Here is a 17,264-nt window from a genome sequence, read left to right on the forward strand (position 1 = left end):
CTCACATAGCACTTCTACATGCTCTGCAGCCAAATCTTACATGAATCTTTTCTTTCAGCTTACTAAAATTGGGTCAAGTTCCCTCTTTAGTTTATACTATATAAACTAAATGGGGTAGGTTAAAACATTGTATTTATTTTATAGATAGATAAACTGAAGTACAAAGAGGGTAAGCAGCCTGCCCAACATTATTGATCTAGTTACTGATGAAGCTGGAGTTTGAATCCAGTCAGTTTGGGCCCAGAGTCAGTGTTCCTAAAAACTATACTATACTGCCAAATAGAAACTTCCACTTAAATTATACTGATTCAACTCACAGGTCCATAACTATACAGCAAGAGGCTGTCATTTCAAGTTAAGTTGGTTAATACTAAAATTCAGGGTACCAAATGAAAGTTTGCATACTGAACATTATCACTCCCCTCTGCCCCCAACTCTTCAGTTTTAGGACACACTCAGGTTTGTGTGCTTCAATTCCCAGCCCACATCAAAAGGCTGATGGACCCTACTTTAAACTTTGGAGAAACTAGGCCAAGAGAGAGCACCCTCAGGTTCTGGTATCTGAGGACTGTCCAAGGATAGCTCACTAACTCAACATAATACTGCCAGACTACAAGACCACTTATACACACCTACCTACCTATCTACTTTCTGGTGTCTTACTTTTTGGAAAAAATAACTGAGATATAACCGACATACAACATTACAGTCAACCCCCCATATCTGTGTTTTCTACATCACAGATTAACCAATCACAAATCAAAAATACTTCTAAAAAATCCAAAAAATCTCCAAAAAGTAAAACTTAAATTTGCTCTGCATTGTCAACTATTTACATAGTATTTATATTGTATTTGTAGGTAATCTAGAGATGATTTAGAGTATACAGGAGGATGTGCATAGGTTATATACAAACACTGCAACTATTTTATAAGAGATCTGAACATTTATGGATTTTGGTATCCACAGGGGTCCTGAACCCAAAACCCAGTGGACACTGAGGGACAATTATATATTAGTTTCAGGTATAAAACATAATACTTCAGTATCTGCATATATTTTGAAATAACCACAATAAGTCAAACTCATATCTATCGCCATGTATACAACTGATATTTTTTCTTGTGATGAGAACTTTTAAGATCTATTCTCTTAGCAACTTTCAAATATACAATACAGTATTATTAACTACAGTCACCATGCTGTATATTACATCCCCATGACTCTTTTTTTTTTTATAATAGGAAGTACATACCTTTTGATTACCTTCACCTATTTCTGCCACCCCCTTCTCCTTGACTCTGGCAACCACCAATCTATTCTTTGTATCTATGAGTTTGGTTTTTAAAAATAAGGTATGCTTCATGATTTTGTGTATGGGCCATGCTAATTTTCTCTGTATGTTCCAGTTTTTAGTATATGTGATGGTGAAGCAAGCACTCCAGTATCTTACTTTTAAATATCAATGGATAGAAAGGATCACCAAACCTTTGAAGACAGACAGGCATACAGAAAAAAACAAATGTTCGCGAAAGCAGAGACAATGCAGATGGCAGAATAAAATCTTAAACAATATTTAAAAATACTTAATAAAGAGACAATGTAACATTTATCAGTACTAAGATACTATAGAAAAAGAAACATTCAAAGGGTAAGAAATGGCTCTTAAAAAAATTATAATAGTTAAATAAAATATTCAACAAATGGTTAACTAGAAGAAAATTTAAAGAAACCTCCAACTGTCACCCCATGGACTACACAGTCCACGACATTTTCCTGGCCAGAATACTGGAGTGGGTAGCCATTCCCTTTTCCAGGGGATCTTCCCAACCCAGGGATCAAACCCAGGTCTCCCACATTGCAGGTGGATTCTTTACCAGCTGAGCCACCAGGGAAGCACCCAAGAAAGGAGAAAATAAATGAACAAATGGAATATGGGACAGAAAAAATATGAAAATTAGGGAATCAATCCATCAGATTCAATATCCAGCTAATACTATGCTTTGAGAAAAAAATTATAAAAAAAGAATAAAATTATTAAACAAAAAAAAATCCCTGAAAAATTCCCCCAAACTGAAGAACATCATTTCTATATTGAAATGTTCCCTGTAAAATGAATGAAAAATAATTCTTACTAAACAGACATGCTGTGCAGTTTTAGAATATTAATTATGGCAGCAGTGAAGTGGATGACCCTGCAAGTTTCCAGGGGAGGAGGAAAAAGGTCAAATAAAAAAATTTGAAATTTTGAATGAAAGGAATTTTTAAGGAAAAAATTATTTAAAAGCTAGAATTTCCAACATAGGATTCATTATTTAAACTATGAAACACCTTTAAAGGTAAAATAAAGACATTTCTAAACAATGTTTTTAAGTACACCTTCCATGTATAGTCAGGAAGCTGAGGGGAATGGCATCTATTAAAATGGGGTGGAGGCAACAAAATTTTAGTCTTATTGGCATATTCTTTGAAAGAAACACCAAATTTAAAAATATGAAGAGGTAGTTTAAAGCAATTTTATTCATTTCACTCCAATCTTATTCAACAGAGCAAATACAAATTAGTGGTCTTTCCCAAAGAACTGTCATTCCCGAGAGATAATTCCAGTCCCCATGAGTTATCTACAAATTAGTGGGGTGGGGGGTGGAGTGGCTTTCTTTGGAAGAAGGTAGGAAATGATTTATGCTTCCTAGATGTCTGTGGCATTTGAAAGGATCACAAATAATAATTTTATAAATAAGTAATATGTGTTTAATTTTATAGGACAAAGATGACCATTAAAAACACAGCTTTTCAATCTAGTAGTTCCATTAAATAGGATATATTTACATCTAAAACAATGGCTGAACTTTAGACACATGCCAACTACACTAATAATTCTGCTTTGTCTTATATAAAATAATAGGAGTTTTTAAATTTTAAAATAAAACATTTTTATCATAATAGAAACAATATTTAATAGTTCTAAAAGACAGTCAATGTAAAAATTTCCTCTTCAAAGGCAACTAGCTGAATGCTGAACTTTAAAAAATACCCTTACATTTTCTTACATATGCAGGAATCCCTTCTTTAGAAGCTTTCAATTAAGTTATAACTTTATACTAAAAGCCAAACAAAAAACCCTGAAAAATCTCAAAGCCTTAAGTACTACAAACACAACGGAAAGTACTGATGAACAATTTGATTCCTTATGAAGTACTATCAGAATCAAAGGAACTGAAATTCACTTTTTCAGATTCACTATTTCAAGTCTCTAGCATTTATGTGCATAGCACGGAATGCTACTAAAACAGCAAATAAAAATATCTACAACCATAGACTTTTTCTCTAAGGTTAACAAAAAATAAGCTCAAGAAAACAGTCAAATATCTGACCAACTACTGAAACGTTTAGAAAAATGAAAAACAAACAAACAAACAAACAAAAAAACCAAAACCCCAGCACTTAAAAATAACAACTTCTTTCATCAGAATCTCAAGATAGCAGTTAAAATCAGTTAGTTCTGAACCCACTGTGAGCAAAGAAATTACTTTCATTAACATTTTGGAGAATAAGAAACAGAAGTCCAAAAACACTAATTTTTTCTGAACAAACACAATGAGCCATGGATCTGTGACTAGAACTGAGATCTCAATTTTTGATGTGCTTAGATCAGTAGACTATTTCTGAGTATAACAGATTTCAATCTACAGAGTGGATTTTTTAGCTATAAAACATAATGTGATTTTATGGGCTGTAGTCACTCTATCTCTAATAGGCCACAAATGGCAATTTTAATGCTTCTTAAGGGAGTATGCAACAAGTAAGCACTAAGATAGCAATTAAAGACAAAGCTACAAAATATATTTAAAAAGTAGTCTGTGTGCTCAGTCACTAAGTTGTGTCTGACTGTTTGCAATGTCACGGACTGTAGCCCTCTGGGTTCCTCTATCCATTGGATTCTCCAGGCAAGAATTCTGGATTAGGCTGCCATTTCTTTCTCCAAGGGATCTTCCTGACCCAGGGATCTAACTCATGTCTCTTGTGTCTCCTGCATTCGTAGGTGGATTCTTTACCACTGCATCACCTGGGAAGCATCCTAAAAAGTAGCCTAGACCTTCAAAGGTAACTAAAAATTACTGTTTCATAAGACGTCAGGAAAAACATCAATAATGATTTCTCAAGTATTTTTTCTCATGCATCAGCATAATACATATCAGCTCAGCAAGGAATGAATTTTTCTAAATAATTTTTACCCAACTTCACTATCTCTTTTCCTGTTTTAAGGTGAAAAGGATTGGGATTAACCAAATTTGACTAATACTGTTGGAGAAAAAGCAAAGAGAGAAATGATCTTTGAGTATATGTTCAAAATATATGTTCAATCTTTTGAATATGACTTTCTAAATAAACAATATCCAACAAACCAGATTTTAAAACTATGATTTATAATTTGTTTAGCACTTATAAAACAAGTATAATAAACAAACTTTAATATGGAATAACTTTTGAAGTTTGTAGATAAAGCCAGATGTATTTAACAATTTACCTTGTTTCTAATTGTTTCACACTAGATTGCAACTGCAGTAAGCGCCTATCTGATGCTTCTTCTCTTCCTTGGGCAGAAACTATATCCTCTTCCTAGAAAAGAAAAGAAACTGAATGTTTATGTTTAGTATGTAAAAATTCAATATATCATTAAACAGAATAAAGAAAACACTCTAAAGCTATTATATTGATAGAATTTCATATGTAAGTTTCAGTCAGTTCAATCACTCAGTCATGTCCGACTCTTTGTGACCACATGGGCTGCAGCATGTCAGGCTTCCCTGTCCATCACCAACTTCTGGAGGTTGCTCAAACTCATGTCCATTGAGTCAGTGATGCCATCCAACCACCTCGTCCTCTGTCGTCCCCTTCTCCTGCCTTCAATCTTTCCCAGCATCAGGGTCTTTTCCAATGAATCAGTTCTTCACATCAGGTGGCCAAAGTGTTGGAGTTTCAACTTCAGCATCAGTCCTTTCAATGAGTATTCAGGACTGACTGCCTTTAGGATTGACTGGTTTGATTTTCTTGCTGTCCAAGGGACTTCTCCAACACCACAGTTCAAAAGTGAAGCAATACTACTTTGGGAACAGAGCATGCATATACTAAAAAAGGGGAAGAGAAAAAGAAAGTGAAAGTGAAAGTCGCTCGGTTGTGTTAGACTCTTTGTAAGCCATGGACTGTAGTCCATGGAATTATCCAGGCCAGAATCCTGGAGTGGGTAGCTGTTCCCTTCTCCAGAGGATCTTCCCATCCCAGAAATCGAACCCAGGACGCCCGTATTGTAGGCTGATTCTTTACCAGCTGAGCTATCAGAGAAGAGAACCTAATTATCAATTCTGTATAGGTAAAACAATAACCGAATCAGAAATTGTATATGGATTTTTACCACTATTCCAACTATTTCTCTATAGTGCAAGTCTAACAAAACATGACAGTGATTTGTATGCAGATAATCTGCCTTTAGAGTATGTTCTCTTAACCAAGTTATGCTGCATTCCATTATAATCATAAACAGAGATTCTTGAAATAGTGATGCATTAAAATTAATAGGTTTTATTTATAACCATCTTTTAAAAAATTTCCTGTTCATCCTTTCCTATCTTTTGGTGTGTTCTTCTATTGGCTTTATTTTGCTCTCAACTTTGAAGTATAGTTCTACTGGACACAGAATTCTTAATAAGCACTTTTTTCCTTCAGTACTTCAAGTGTACTGCTCCAGTGTTTTCTGCTTTCACAGTTTCTTGATGACAGGTCCACTTATCTCTGTTCATTTTTCTGTTGCTGCCTTTGAGTTTTCTCTTTATAACTGGCTATCAGTTTTGTCCTGATGTGTTTAAAGTGATTTATCTTACTAAGTGTTTATCTTACTAAGGGTTCATTGAGACTCTTGAATCTGCTAATATTTCTACCAAATTTTGGAAGTTTTCAGATATTTCTTTAAACATCTTTTCTGCCCCCTACTTCGGCAACTCCAATTATACTTTTCTTGGCTTACTTTATGTCCCACAGACCTGGGGTCCTGTTCCTTTTTTCCTCCATCTTTTAAACTCAATTCTTTGAACAGGAACATTTCTACTCATCTATCTTAAAGTTCATTGATTATTTCTTCTGCTTGTTCTAATTAATTTTTATTGTTGTTTGGTTGCTCAGTCGTGTCTGACTCTTTGTGATCCCATGGACTACAGCACGCCAGGGTTCCCTGTTTTTCACTCTCTCCTGGAGTTTGCTCAAACTCATGTCCACTGAGTCGATGATGCCATTCAACCATCTCATTCTCTTTCATCCCCTTGTACTCTTGCACTTAATCTTTCCCAAATCAGGATCTTTTCCAATGAGTTGGCTCTTCGTGTCAGAGAGCCAAAGTATTGCAGCTTCAGCTTCAGCATCAGTCCTTCTAATGAACATTCAGGAATGACTGGTTTGATCTCATTGCTGTCCAAGGGATTCTCAAGAGTTTTCTCCAGCACCACAGTTCGAAAGCATCAATTTTGAGCCCATCTAATAAAATCTTTATTTGGGTTGCTGTACTTTTAAAATCTAGAATTTCTATTTTTAAAATTATTTTCTAGTTCTCAATTAAAAATTCTTTATCTTTTTTTTCACTGAAATCTTATTTTACTCTAATTTAAAAATATTTTCTTTAACTATTTGAACATATTATAAGTTTATTTGAAGACTTTGCTTGCTAAATCCAAAAGACAAAACCAAACTCAGTGAAAATTGAGAAGTTTCTATCAACTACTTCTTCTTCCCTCTCCCCCTACCAATTATACTTTAGTTTCTAGTAAGTTTTGATTGAGAACTGGATAATAAAGATAATGCATCACAGTTTCTCTAGATTCTATTTTATTCTTTCGAGGATTATTAACTATTGTTCAGCTTAGGCAATTACCTTACCTAGATTCACATTCTGGGATGTTTCCCCTACAGTGTGCAGCAGCGGCCATCTGTTATTTCATTTTTTTTCCTCTGCTGCTTTTCTAGCTAGGCTCCCTGGGAACTAGCTGTGCCTGCATAATTTGAGGATCAATCAATTTTTGGGCAGAGGCAGGGCTCATGCTCTTTGTGGATTCATTGCGCTTACAGATTCCCTGGTAATTTCCAGCTGCTCTGCTGGCTTTGGGCTCTGTCCACTGATACTTCAAATATTAGTGTTTCAGCATTCAGCTGCTCAAGCTGCACACACATTGGGAGTGTACTCAGTTATAAAAAGCAGCAAACCTAAACATCTAGCTTCATATGGCCTTATCTTTCAAGAGGAGATGCCTCTCTCAGGTCTCTGCCTACTTTTTCACTGGGTTTCCTGGGACCCTCTCCCACCTCCCACATGCACAGTCTGACTATCAGCCACAGATTTGGTGAGCATTTACATTAAGGATTTGAATCTCAATTGTGTGTGTGTGTGTGTGTAGTTCTCTTGCTACCAGTATTTCTTCTTTACTTTCAACTGCTTTTCTAGCCCTAAACTTTGATCTTGAGCACTATTATAATGTTAGTCGCTCAGTCATTTCCAATGCTTTGTGACCCCATGAACTGTAGCCTGCCAGGCTCCTCTGTCCATGGGATTCTCCAGGCAAGAATATTGGAGTGGGTTGCCATTTTCTTCTCCACGAGCGCTACTATAGGAGCCTATAAAGCTTTTGCTTGCTGAAGCCATAGCTGCAGGGACTAGGGAGAACTCTGAGGCCAGAAAGTTAAAAACTCATGATTCTTATCTCTTCTGGTGACTGTTTTTGGGAGTGCTGCAGTGTTTCAAAAAACTCAATGTTTATAACTATTATCTATGAGAAGGTTTGCATAAGCTTTTCACAAATCTACCATTAATGGAAATCTATAACCAACTTTCACATATCAGGAAATAAGGCTTAGAGAAGTTACATAGCTAGTAAGCACAGTTAGAGTTTTAATTATTAGAGTCATCTAAATCTAAAGCCTGACCTCTCCATAACACCTTCTCTATTAAAATCTTCTCTCTGTAAAACCCTATTACACATAAAAAGAACCAGTCTTTTATGCCAATAAACAACACAAAATGTAGTATTAAACAAAAGGTAGTATTAAATACCTCTTTTCCATCTACATCTAACCAGTTAATGCAAACTGGATCTTACATTAACATGTACTTCAGCAACGATGTGTTAAGGGATGATTATGATATCATGTTTATTAACTTAAGGTATAGTGAATAGGAATAAAAAGTTATTTCCAATGTTATAACTCAGCTTCCTAATTTCATATTCAGAGGACAATAAAATGATTAATTCATTTTCCAGCAATCCTCTTTAACACCTAATTCAAAATAGATCGACAATAAAATATACAGAAAACAAAGCTACAGGCATCATGCCAAGTTGTCTTAGAAAAAGGAACATACCTTCTTCTGCATCTGGCCTTGAAGGTCTTCAGTCACTTTAGCTAACTCTTCCACTTTTGCCGCTGCAACTCTCAGATCTAACTTGGCTTGCCTAAAATACAAAGTAAATTAACAAATACTGTTTTCATAGACGAAAAAAATTTTTTAAATTAGAAAAGAAACCTAAATTTGGTAAAATCAGTACTAACCACAATACATCTAAAGATAAATCTAAGAGTTATATATTGAAAGATTCTTTTATTACTACTGAAAGACCTCTCTATGTGGAAGAGAGTGAAGAAAAAATAGAGCTGAAAGGATGAGTTCAAAGTGGAAGTCAATAATACTTTAATTGGATAAATTACATTTCATACTCAAATAATTCAACAGATTTCATGAAGAACTTTATCATCTTGATAAATTACAAGAATGTCAGTGCATTATGTAGACTACAGCTATGTCTATAATTTCCTGAACAAAGTTAGAGAAATAATGTTTATTGGCCTTTCTATGAAAATTAACCCAAGTTTCAACACCTTGATCATTCCTTACACACTAGAAGTATAACAACCTGTTAACATAATGGACTGAAACATGTCTCAAGATAGTTTAATATTGCTTTCTTTACAAAGGACAAAAAGGACAAGTTTCTGAATGCTTTAGCAGTATTAAATAAGTTTTAATATCTTCTTGACTCTCCACAAAAAAAAGATTTTAGAATAATAAGACTTTCTAAAACAAAACAAAAAAAAGATTTTTAAATTAAACACTAAGTGGAAATACAGAACATGTGGATTATGGGGAAAAACATACATTTTTAGGAAGGAAGGTATTTTAGTGTAGGAACTGCCAATATTTATTTCTTAATTTTATGTATTATAAACACAAAGCATAACAGTGCTATTGAACCCAAAGAAATTATTTTATGCAAAACTCCAAATAAATGTTAATTCATTACTTTTGACTTTAACAATATCTATAATTACATAATTAATTAGCATAAAACAACAGGAAATAAAAATCTAATAATATCTAAAATGTTTCAGGTAGTTATTAGGTTCCAGGATCTGCCTTAAATGTTCTGCAGATATCATCTCACTTAACAATAACTGTGAATAAGTACTATTTTTATATCAAACTGAAGTCAAGCCAGTATGTTGACAGAGGTTTGCCAACTTGCCTACGGATTCAAAAATAAGTAATGAAATAGGTATTTAAAGAGTCCTCCAAGATATTTGTTGTTGTTGTTCAGTTGCTAAGTCGAGTCCAACTCTTTGCAACCCCATGGACTGCAGCATGCCAGGGTTCCTTGTCCATCACTCTCTCTCTGAGTTTGCTCAAACTCATGTCCATTGAGTCAGTAATGCTGTCCAGCCATCTCATCCTCTGTCATCCCCTTCTGCTGCTCCCAATTTTTTCCAGCATTAGGGTCTTTTCCAATGAGTCAGCTCTATGATACACTGTTACCGAAAAATGGTACCAATAATGTTTCATAAGATTAAGCACTTAAGAATAAGCTTTGTTTTAAATGAACTGAATTTATAAAAATCTGACTTTATTAGCCATAAAATAAATTTTTTCTATGCAAACTGATTCACCAAATGACAAAACAAAAACAAACTTCAAGACCACCTTATGCTAGCACGTAAAAGGTAAACTAAGAGACAATGTCAGGAGTGCATCTACTACATGAATCAATGCACAAATCTACCAGTTATAAAATTCTCTGTATTTTAAAATGAAAAACTTCAGGAGTAAGATTTTATATAGTAATGATAAAATTGAGTAACGCCTGAACAAGCTTAGCACCCACTCTGATTTGGCTTTCTTGCCCTCAGAAGAGGGACAATAATGCTTATTCTACTTATGCCATGAGATTGCTGAACAGGTCAAAATAGGTAATGTACATTAAAGTGCCCTGTAAAGTATAAATGAATGGAAGGTGAGAGCATCATTAAAGGAAAAAAAAATGTGTTAGAGATACAGTGGGAATGAGGTGCAATATGGAGAACCTGTGAGTCAGGAACCCCATTCTGTGAGGAATCAGTGTTGTAGCTTAATTCAATTCACTTGACCACAAGAGTATCTGAGCAGTCTCATGTTCCACAACAGAGGGGTGGATTAGATGATTTTCCAAAACCAAGACTCTGTACTAGATGGTTTCCTGATTTCTATCTAATCTGCCTACTGATTCTACTTCTAAATGGTATCTCAGCTGTGTATTCCATTTCTATTTCCATGGCCCAATCACTGGCCTCATCATTATTTCTCAGGACTATCCCAATAGATTACAAACTGATCTCCTGACTTGTGGTCTCCTCTTTAATGCATCCTACCTGCCACAAAAAAAAAAAAGAAAATTATCTGATGATAAAAATCATTTTATAATAATGATTTCCGGATTACTCACTTCTTTGGGCATATGATCAATACTCCTCAGCATGGCTTATAAAGTTAGTCACCATCTGGCCTCAAAGAGTCTCATCTCTTGCTAGTTCCCCTCATGTGATTTATATTCCTAGTATAACAGACTACTAACTCCATGTTTCTTTAACACAACCTTGTTTATTTTTTCACATTTGACCTGAGTAGACTTCTTTTGCTTTTACTGATAAATTCCTTAACAACCTTCAAGACTTAGCTCAAAAGTCTCCTCATTTCAAGTCTTCTCTAACTTCTAGGCAAAAGTCTCTAGAATGTTAGCTCTCATAATTCACAATCCTTTATACACTGTTAACAGATACTCCTCTCGTGGAACTGTAAGCTTATGGGAAAAAATATGGAATGTAAGATCATTAGAGGCAAGGGTCATATTTTATTAGTTTTCAAATCCTCATGAATAGCACACTACCTGGCATGTGGTAGATAAGCAAATGGATCATAAATGAATTAAAGAGAGCACAAAAGGAAAGGAGACAAAGGGTCACAGGTATCACTATGTTTTGATTTTTTACTCAGATCTCGAAGGTTCAATTTTTTATTCATGTGTGGAAATCCTAAAAGAATAATTTTGTGAACAATTCTTCAAAATGTATCTTATTTGAAGCAGAGTCTTTCATTTGAAACAGAATCTCTTAAGTTATATTCCCTAAAACATACAAACAGTTATTATGCTTTTTGAGGAAAATATACAGTAATTTATATATACTTATTTATTTCTACACTGTTCTACAAAACAGAAAAGAAATAGATAGTTCTTTATATCTACTTCTGACATGAAATACTGAAAAATATTCTAGCACTAGAGTCATTAAGATCTATCCTTTACACTAGGCTCTATCAGCACAGAAGACTCTGAGAACTAAGCCAACAACTTAACTTCTCTAAGGTTCAGAACTGAGGTCATAAGAGATAAAAACAATTTTCCTGCATAACTCACAGAAATATCATAAAGTTCAAATAAGGCAATGCATATTAAGTTACTTTATAAACTTCACTGTCAGTTCAGTTCAGTCACTCAGTCGTGTCTGACTGTTTGTGACCCCATGGACTGCAGCATGCCAGGTTTCCCTGTCCATCACCAACTTCCAGAGCTTGCTCAAATTCATTTTCATTGAGTCCATGATTCCATCCAACCATCTCATCCTCTGTCATCCCCTTCTCCTCTTGCCTTCCATCTTTCTCAGCATCAGGATCTTCTCCAATGAGTCAGTTCTTTGCATCTGGTGGTCAAAGTACTGGAGTTTTAGCAGTTTATACAAATGTAAGCTATCATCATAATCTTGCCTCTTTTTAGATTTTGAGTTGTCAGGAATATTGTGGTACTGCATTAGTTTATAGCTGGTTTGCAAAAGCTTGAGGGATGCCTGAATGTCTGGTCTTGCCTCTGAGCCAAAAAGTGAAAAGTGGGATTTATGGTGTGCTGCTTAAAGTCTGAATCTCCTCTGGTAACCCTCAAACATGATCTGTTTACCGATGGCTTTCACCTGGTGTAACTGGTTACGCAGCTGGACTGGACTATGTGATCAGAGGGGCAAAGGAGGAAAAAAAAACAAACCCAAAACTTCTCTGAGCTTTCCTGAAGCCAAGATTCACTGTACACATCTTGGTGGGTCAACTTGGAGATAAAGCATACCTTTGTGTGCATAAAGACCATAGAGCATTTGGGCCTAGATGTCACTTGGGCCTCCTAAGCTTCCCCTGTGCTCTTACTTATTATTGCATAATATCCTTAGCCTTTAAATAGAAGCTTATGTGAGTATGCTCTGTGGAGTCTTATGAGTCACTTCAAATATTCAAACTTGTGAAATCTTTAAAGTTTCAACAAAAATAATTCTAATTTTATTTTATGAAGGAGCTTTAATAACCAGTTATACCATTTTACATTTAAATGTTTTAGATATGTAAAGAAAAGTGAAAGTGCTAGTCACTCAGTCGTGTCTGACTCTGTGACCCCATGGACTGTAGACTGCCAGGCTCCTCTGTCCATGGAATTCTCCAGGCAAGAATACTGGAGTGGGTAGTGATCCCCTTCTCCAGGGGACCTTCCCCACCCTGGAATCGAACTCAGGTTTCCCACACTGTAGGCAGATTCTTTACCATCTGAGCCACAAGGGAAGCTTGTACCTCCTTTTATAAAGGTCAAAGCAAGTTTTCAATTAAAAAAAAAACAACTGATAAATAAGAATAGTTACATTTTATTTTTGCTAAAAGGAATATTTTTAAAGGCACATTACTTTTAGGTGTGCTTCTTTGTCAAGCAATTTAAAATTTCTCAGATTTTTCTTTAATGTGATTTTCATCACTCATTAAAGAACTTTGATCTTTAAAAAGCAAACTTTGCTCTGTTAAGCAAAGTATAACCAAATATAAAACATATGATATACCTCAATGTAGTTTATATAAGTATATACTTAAATTATAGCATTAACTTGGACAGAACTTAAATGTTTTAATTATAAATATCTTTAAGATTTGAATCCATTTTAAGATAAGTTTTTATCTGTCTTTTGCAGGCTCATTTTTGCAGGCTCATGTCAAGAGAATTCTAGAAATGTGTACTGTATTTGTTTCACACAATGAGAAGTGATAACATTCTGAGGGAGAAAAAAAAGAAAAAATGCATACTTTAGCAAGTTCATGTGCAGTTATCTGTAAAATAAAGCCAATCACTTATGTTTAAAAATTAGAAAATCCCCAAGCAATTTTAGACAAAGTTCTGAATTTCTAAGATCATTTCTGCTTTTAGAAAACTGACTACAAGTAGCAAAACTGGAAAAAGTTTAATTTTTTTCTCCTTTTAATCTTTAGTAGCACTCTTATGATTAAAACTTTTCAAAGGACAGAAGACTACAAAGAAAAATATTAATAATCTGTGTACTGAGTTATCAAAACCTTAAAACAGAGGCTACTCAGTCTTGAAAACAGTTCATTTGTACATAATTTAAAATTATATATAATTCAAAGCAGTTCAAAATCCTAATTTCTATGTTGAAATCTAATTTTCCATCAAACTAGTCAGACACAACTGAGTGACTAACACTTATACTTTTCAGTAGTAGTTTTCTATACTTTCTTTGCATGAAAGCAAGCATTTTATAACTACATTATATACAGTCTCTGAGTCTTATTCATTCAGAATGTCAGAGCGGTACCTGCTCATCTCTGTTTTTCAGAATCTCTACAGATAATTTTAATACACAGCTATGGCCTTAGATTTTACCGAATAACTGCACAATCAGTATGTTTACCATTATAAAAGGACTGTAAACAATTATTTAAAATACAGTTTTAGAGCTATATGACTTTGGGTACCACTGACAAACTGCATATTAATTCACTTTCTTTTATTAACCAGGCTTATGCAATGGGCCTACTCAAAAAATGTTTACCAAGGACCTGTGACATCTAGAACACAGAAGGTATTCTTTAAGGTAATATAAAACACACAAAGACAGGTTAGGGACAGTAATCTTCAGGAGGGCCACAAAGCACGCTTTAAGCATCACAAAAGACTGAAGTATTATGATTCAGAGTAGGTAGCACATTTGCATTTAGTTTAGGGAATATCAAAGTGGGAGGTATTGAAAGAAGGAATTGGCAGAGGCCGAACAGTAAATCTCACAAGCAGAGATATCACAAGAGTAAATTTACTCACAAGAGTGAATCTAAAAAGAGCTTCAGAAAGGAACAAATAAGTTCAAGCATAAAGGTAGGCAGGTGTAGGCCTTATTTAGGGAAGAAGGGAAGAAAGACTGAAAAGGCAATGGGGGCTACAATGTAAACGACCTTAATTGACAAGTTAGGCAATCTGTATTAATTTAAGGGCAATGGAGAGCTACTCAAATATAACATGATCAGAGCTACACTTTAGGAATTTGAATAAAAGGCAGGGAATGTCTACATGAGTGACAGGAACAATAAGCGAGCAGTTCCACTGGGAGAGATGGCATAGATTTTACAGAGACAGAATTTAAGGGATTCTATCCATCCACTCTTTAAACAAATATTTACTGAATGTTTATAATATGCCTTGCACTATGAATGTAATCTGGACATGTAGAGTTTCACGTGCTCATGGCTAATTCAGCTTTTGTTTATTTTTAGCTATTTCAGGAGTCCTATGCTTATTTTTATTGAGCACCAACCCAAACTACTCCCTGATAGCTCAGTTGGTAAAGAATCCACCTGCAATGCAGGAGACCCCGGTTCGATCCCTGGGTCAGGAAGATTCGCTGGCGAAGGGATAGGCTACCTACTCCAGTGTTCCTGTGCTTCCCCTGTGCCTCAGCTGGTAAATAATCCACCTGTAATGTGGGAGACCTGGGTACTATCCCTGGGCTAGGAAGATTCCCTGGAGAAGTGAAAAGCTACCCACTCCAGTATCCTGGCCTAGAGAATCACATGGACTGTATAGTCCATGAGTCGCAAAGAGTTGGACATGACTGAGAGACTTTCACTTTCACCCAAACTACAGTAAGCACTGGTGTCAGCACTGTGGATGCAGTTGCAAACAAGGGAGACGAAGTCTCTGACCTCATAAGTTTATCCTGCTTTAGGGGGAGACAGACAAGAGATATGTAAACAAATAAGAGAGATAATTTCAGAATGTGATAATGCAATGAAGCAAATGATATATAACAATGGGAGAGAGACTTGGACCATCAGTGACAACCTGTCTGTAAAAAAGGAATATCTGAGCTAACCAAGACAATGGGATTGATTTAAGAAAATCTAAGGTGAAAAATGGAGAGGAAATGGCAACCCACTCCAGTATTCTTGCCTGGAAAATCCTATGGACAGAGGAGCCTGGTGGGCTACAGTCCATGGGGTCGCAAGGAATCAGACATGACTGAGCACACATGCACGCACACGAGGTGAAGAAATTCTAGGCCACGAGAATAAATAACAAATGCAGAGTACAAGAAAGGTACTTAATAAAGAACAATTCGCTGGGATGGATCATAGAGAGAGAAGTGTAAGATGAAGACAGAGAGGAAGGCAGAGACATCAGATAATGTAAGTGCCTCTGGGCAAGAAAAGAATTTTGGAATTTGTTCCCACTGCAGTGAAATCCACTGAGTGTTATATGCAAGCGAGAGATGTCATTTGCTTTATGCTCTGAGAATTTCTGGGCTGGTGTGTGGAGAATAAATAACAGTGGGTTAAGAGAGAAAGCAGGGAAAACAGAGAGGAGGCAAAGAGAAGAAAGAGAGAGTGATGGCTTGGGGTAGCAGTGACAGTGGTGCTGACTGGATTTATGATCACTTGGATCAGTGCAAACATGACTTGCATGTGAGGGTAAAGCAAAAGAGCAGAACCAAGCAAGATTCACTGGTTTGAAGATAGTATCAGTTACTAAGATGGGGAAGATTTCCCTCCTCACATCAATGACAGCAATTCTACGTTTATCAATATATTAGGCTTCTATGATTAAGACTTTTTTTTTTTAACTAAAAATAGTTTAAAAACCACTGCCCTAGTATTCAAGCATAGAGCTCAACAAAGTGATCAAGCCCAGAGTACACATGTGGGAAGCACTGTCATTGAGAGGAAAGTTTAAGTTGGGCAGGGTAAAGCTGATCATCCAAGGAGGGGGTGGGGCAGGGAAACTGTAACATGGCCAGAAATTTAAGAAATTTCTGGAGTGGGTTGCCATTTCCTTCTCCAGGGGATCTTCCCGATTCAGTGATCAAACTCAGGTCTCCTGCATTGTAGGCAGATGCTTTACTATCTGAGCCATGAGGGAAGTCCCGCTACTTTTAACAGGTAGGATGGAAATGGGAAAAGCCAAAAAAGGAAGCAGTGATAAAGGTCGGAGAAGAAATTAGGAAACAAACAAAAAAGACCTAGTAGAAAAATTTTCAAGGACATAAAAGTCAACAGTTGAAAAGAATCAATAGCCAAGGAGAAAGAAGGATTTTGTTTTAAGGCAAAAAAGGTACCAGTCAACTTGAGGAGGAGAATAGAGATAGGGTACCAAAACCAAATTGAAAGAAATTCTGAGGAACAACTACAGCAAATACAGGTTTTTCCTCCAAGCAATTTCAAAGAATGGGAAGCAGAAAATACAGTTATCTGAGCAATCATCAGGGGAGGTATGTATACACACCTGAGGTCTTAGAAGAAACAATAAGAGACTAAGATTTGTAAAAAGAGTGAATATAACTGATGGAACAACATACAAGAAGAAACAAGTTTAGGGTTGTACAGTTGGCAAGACATGGGGATATAACATTAGGAAGGAAGGGAAAAGAAAGGAACACTTCATCTAGTTTCAAGAAATTAACAGCAACAACAACAAAGGTAAGGCTGATTTCCACAGCAAGGGAGAGAATTTTTTTCTATTGCAGAGATTAAGAAATTATAAGACTGGAATTGACATATACAAACTACTATATATAAAATAAATAATAAGAACCTAGTGTATAGCACAGGGAACTCT

At 35.6% G+C, this 17,264-nt stretch overlaps 1 protein-coding gene and 1 pseudogene across 5 annotated transcripts in view; both read right to left on the bottom strand.

The window, feature by feature from the left end:
- SCLT1 (sodium channel and clathrin linker 1) overlaps nucleotides 1-17,264 on the bottom strand; it is a 218,943-nt gene that overhangs the window by 102,480 nt on the left and 99,199 nt on the right. For all 5 annotated transcript variants that reach the window (XR_010658816.1, XM_065904109.1, XM_065904107.1 and 2 more), the window contains exons 10-11: nucleotides 8,402-8,492; nucleotides 4,529-4,620 (exon numbers count right to left, since the gene is read on the bottom strand). Coding sequence is in view for 4 of the 5 variants with exons in the window: in XM_065904109.1 (XP_065760181.1) it covers nucleotides 4,529-4,620; nucleotides 8,402-8,492 (183 nt within the window). In the remaining variant the exon portion in view is untranslated. The remainder of the gene's footprint in view (nucleotides 1-4,528; nucleotides 4,621-8,401; nucleotides 8,493-17,264) is intronic.
- LOC136146184 (U6 spliceosomal RNA) lies at nucleotides 1,347-1,440 on the bottom strand (annotated as a pseudogene).

This window comes from Muntiacus reevesi, chromosome 13, assembly GCF_963930625.1.
Source record: "Muntiacus reevesi chromosome 13, mMunRee1.1, whole genome shotgun sequence".
Lineage (NCBI taxonomy): Eukaryota > Metazoa > Chordata > Mammalia > Artiodactyla > Cervidae > Muntiacus > Muntiacus reevesi.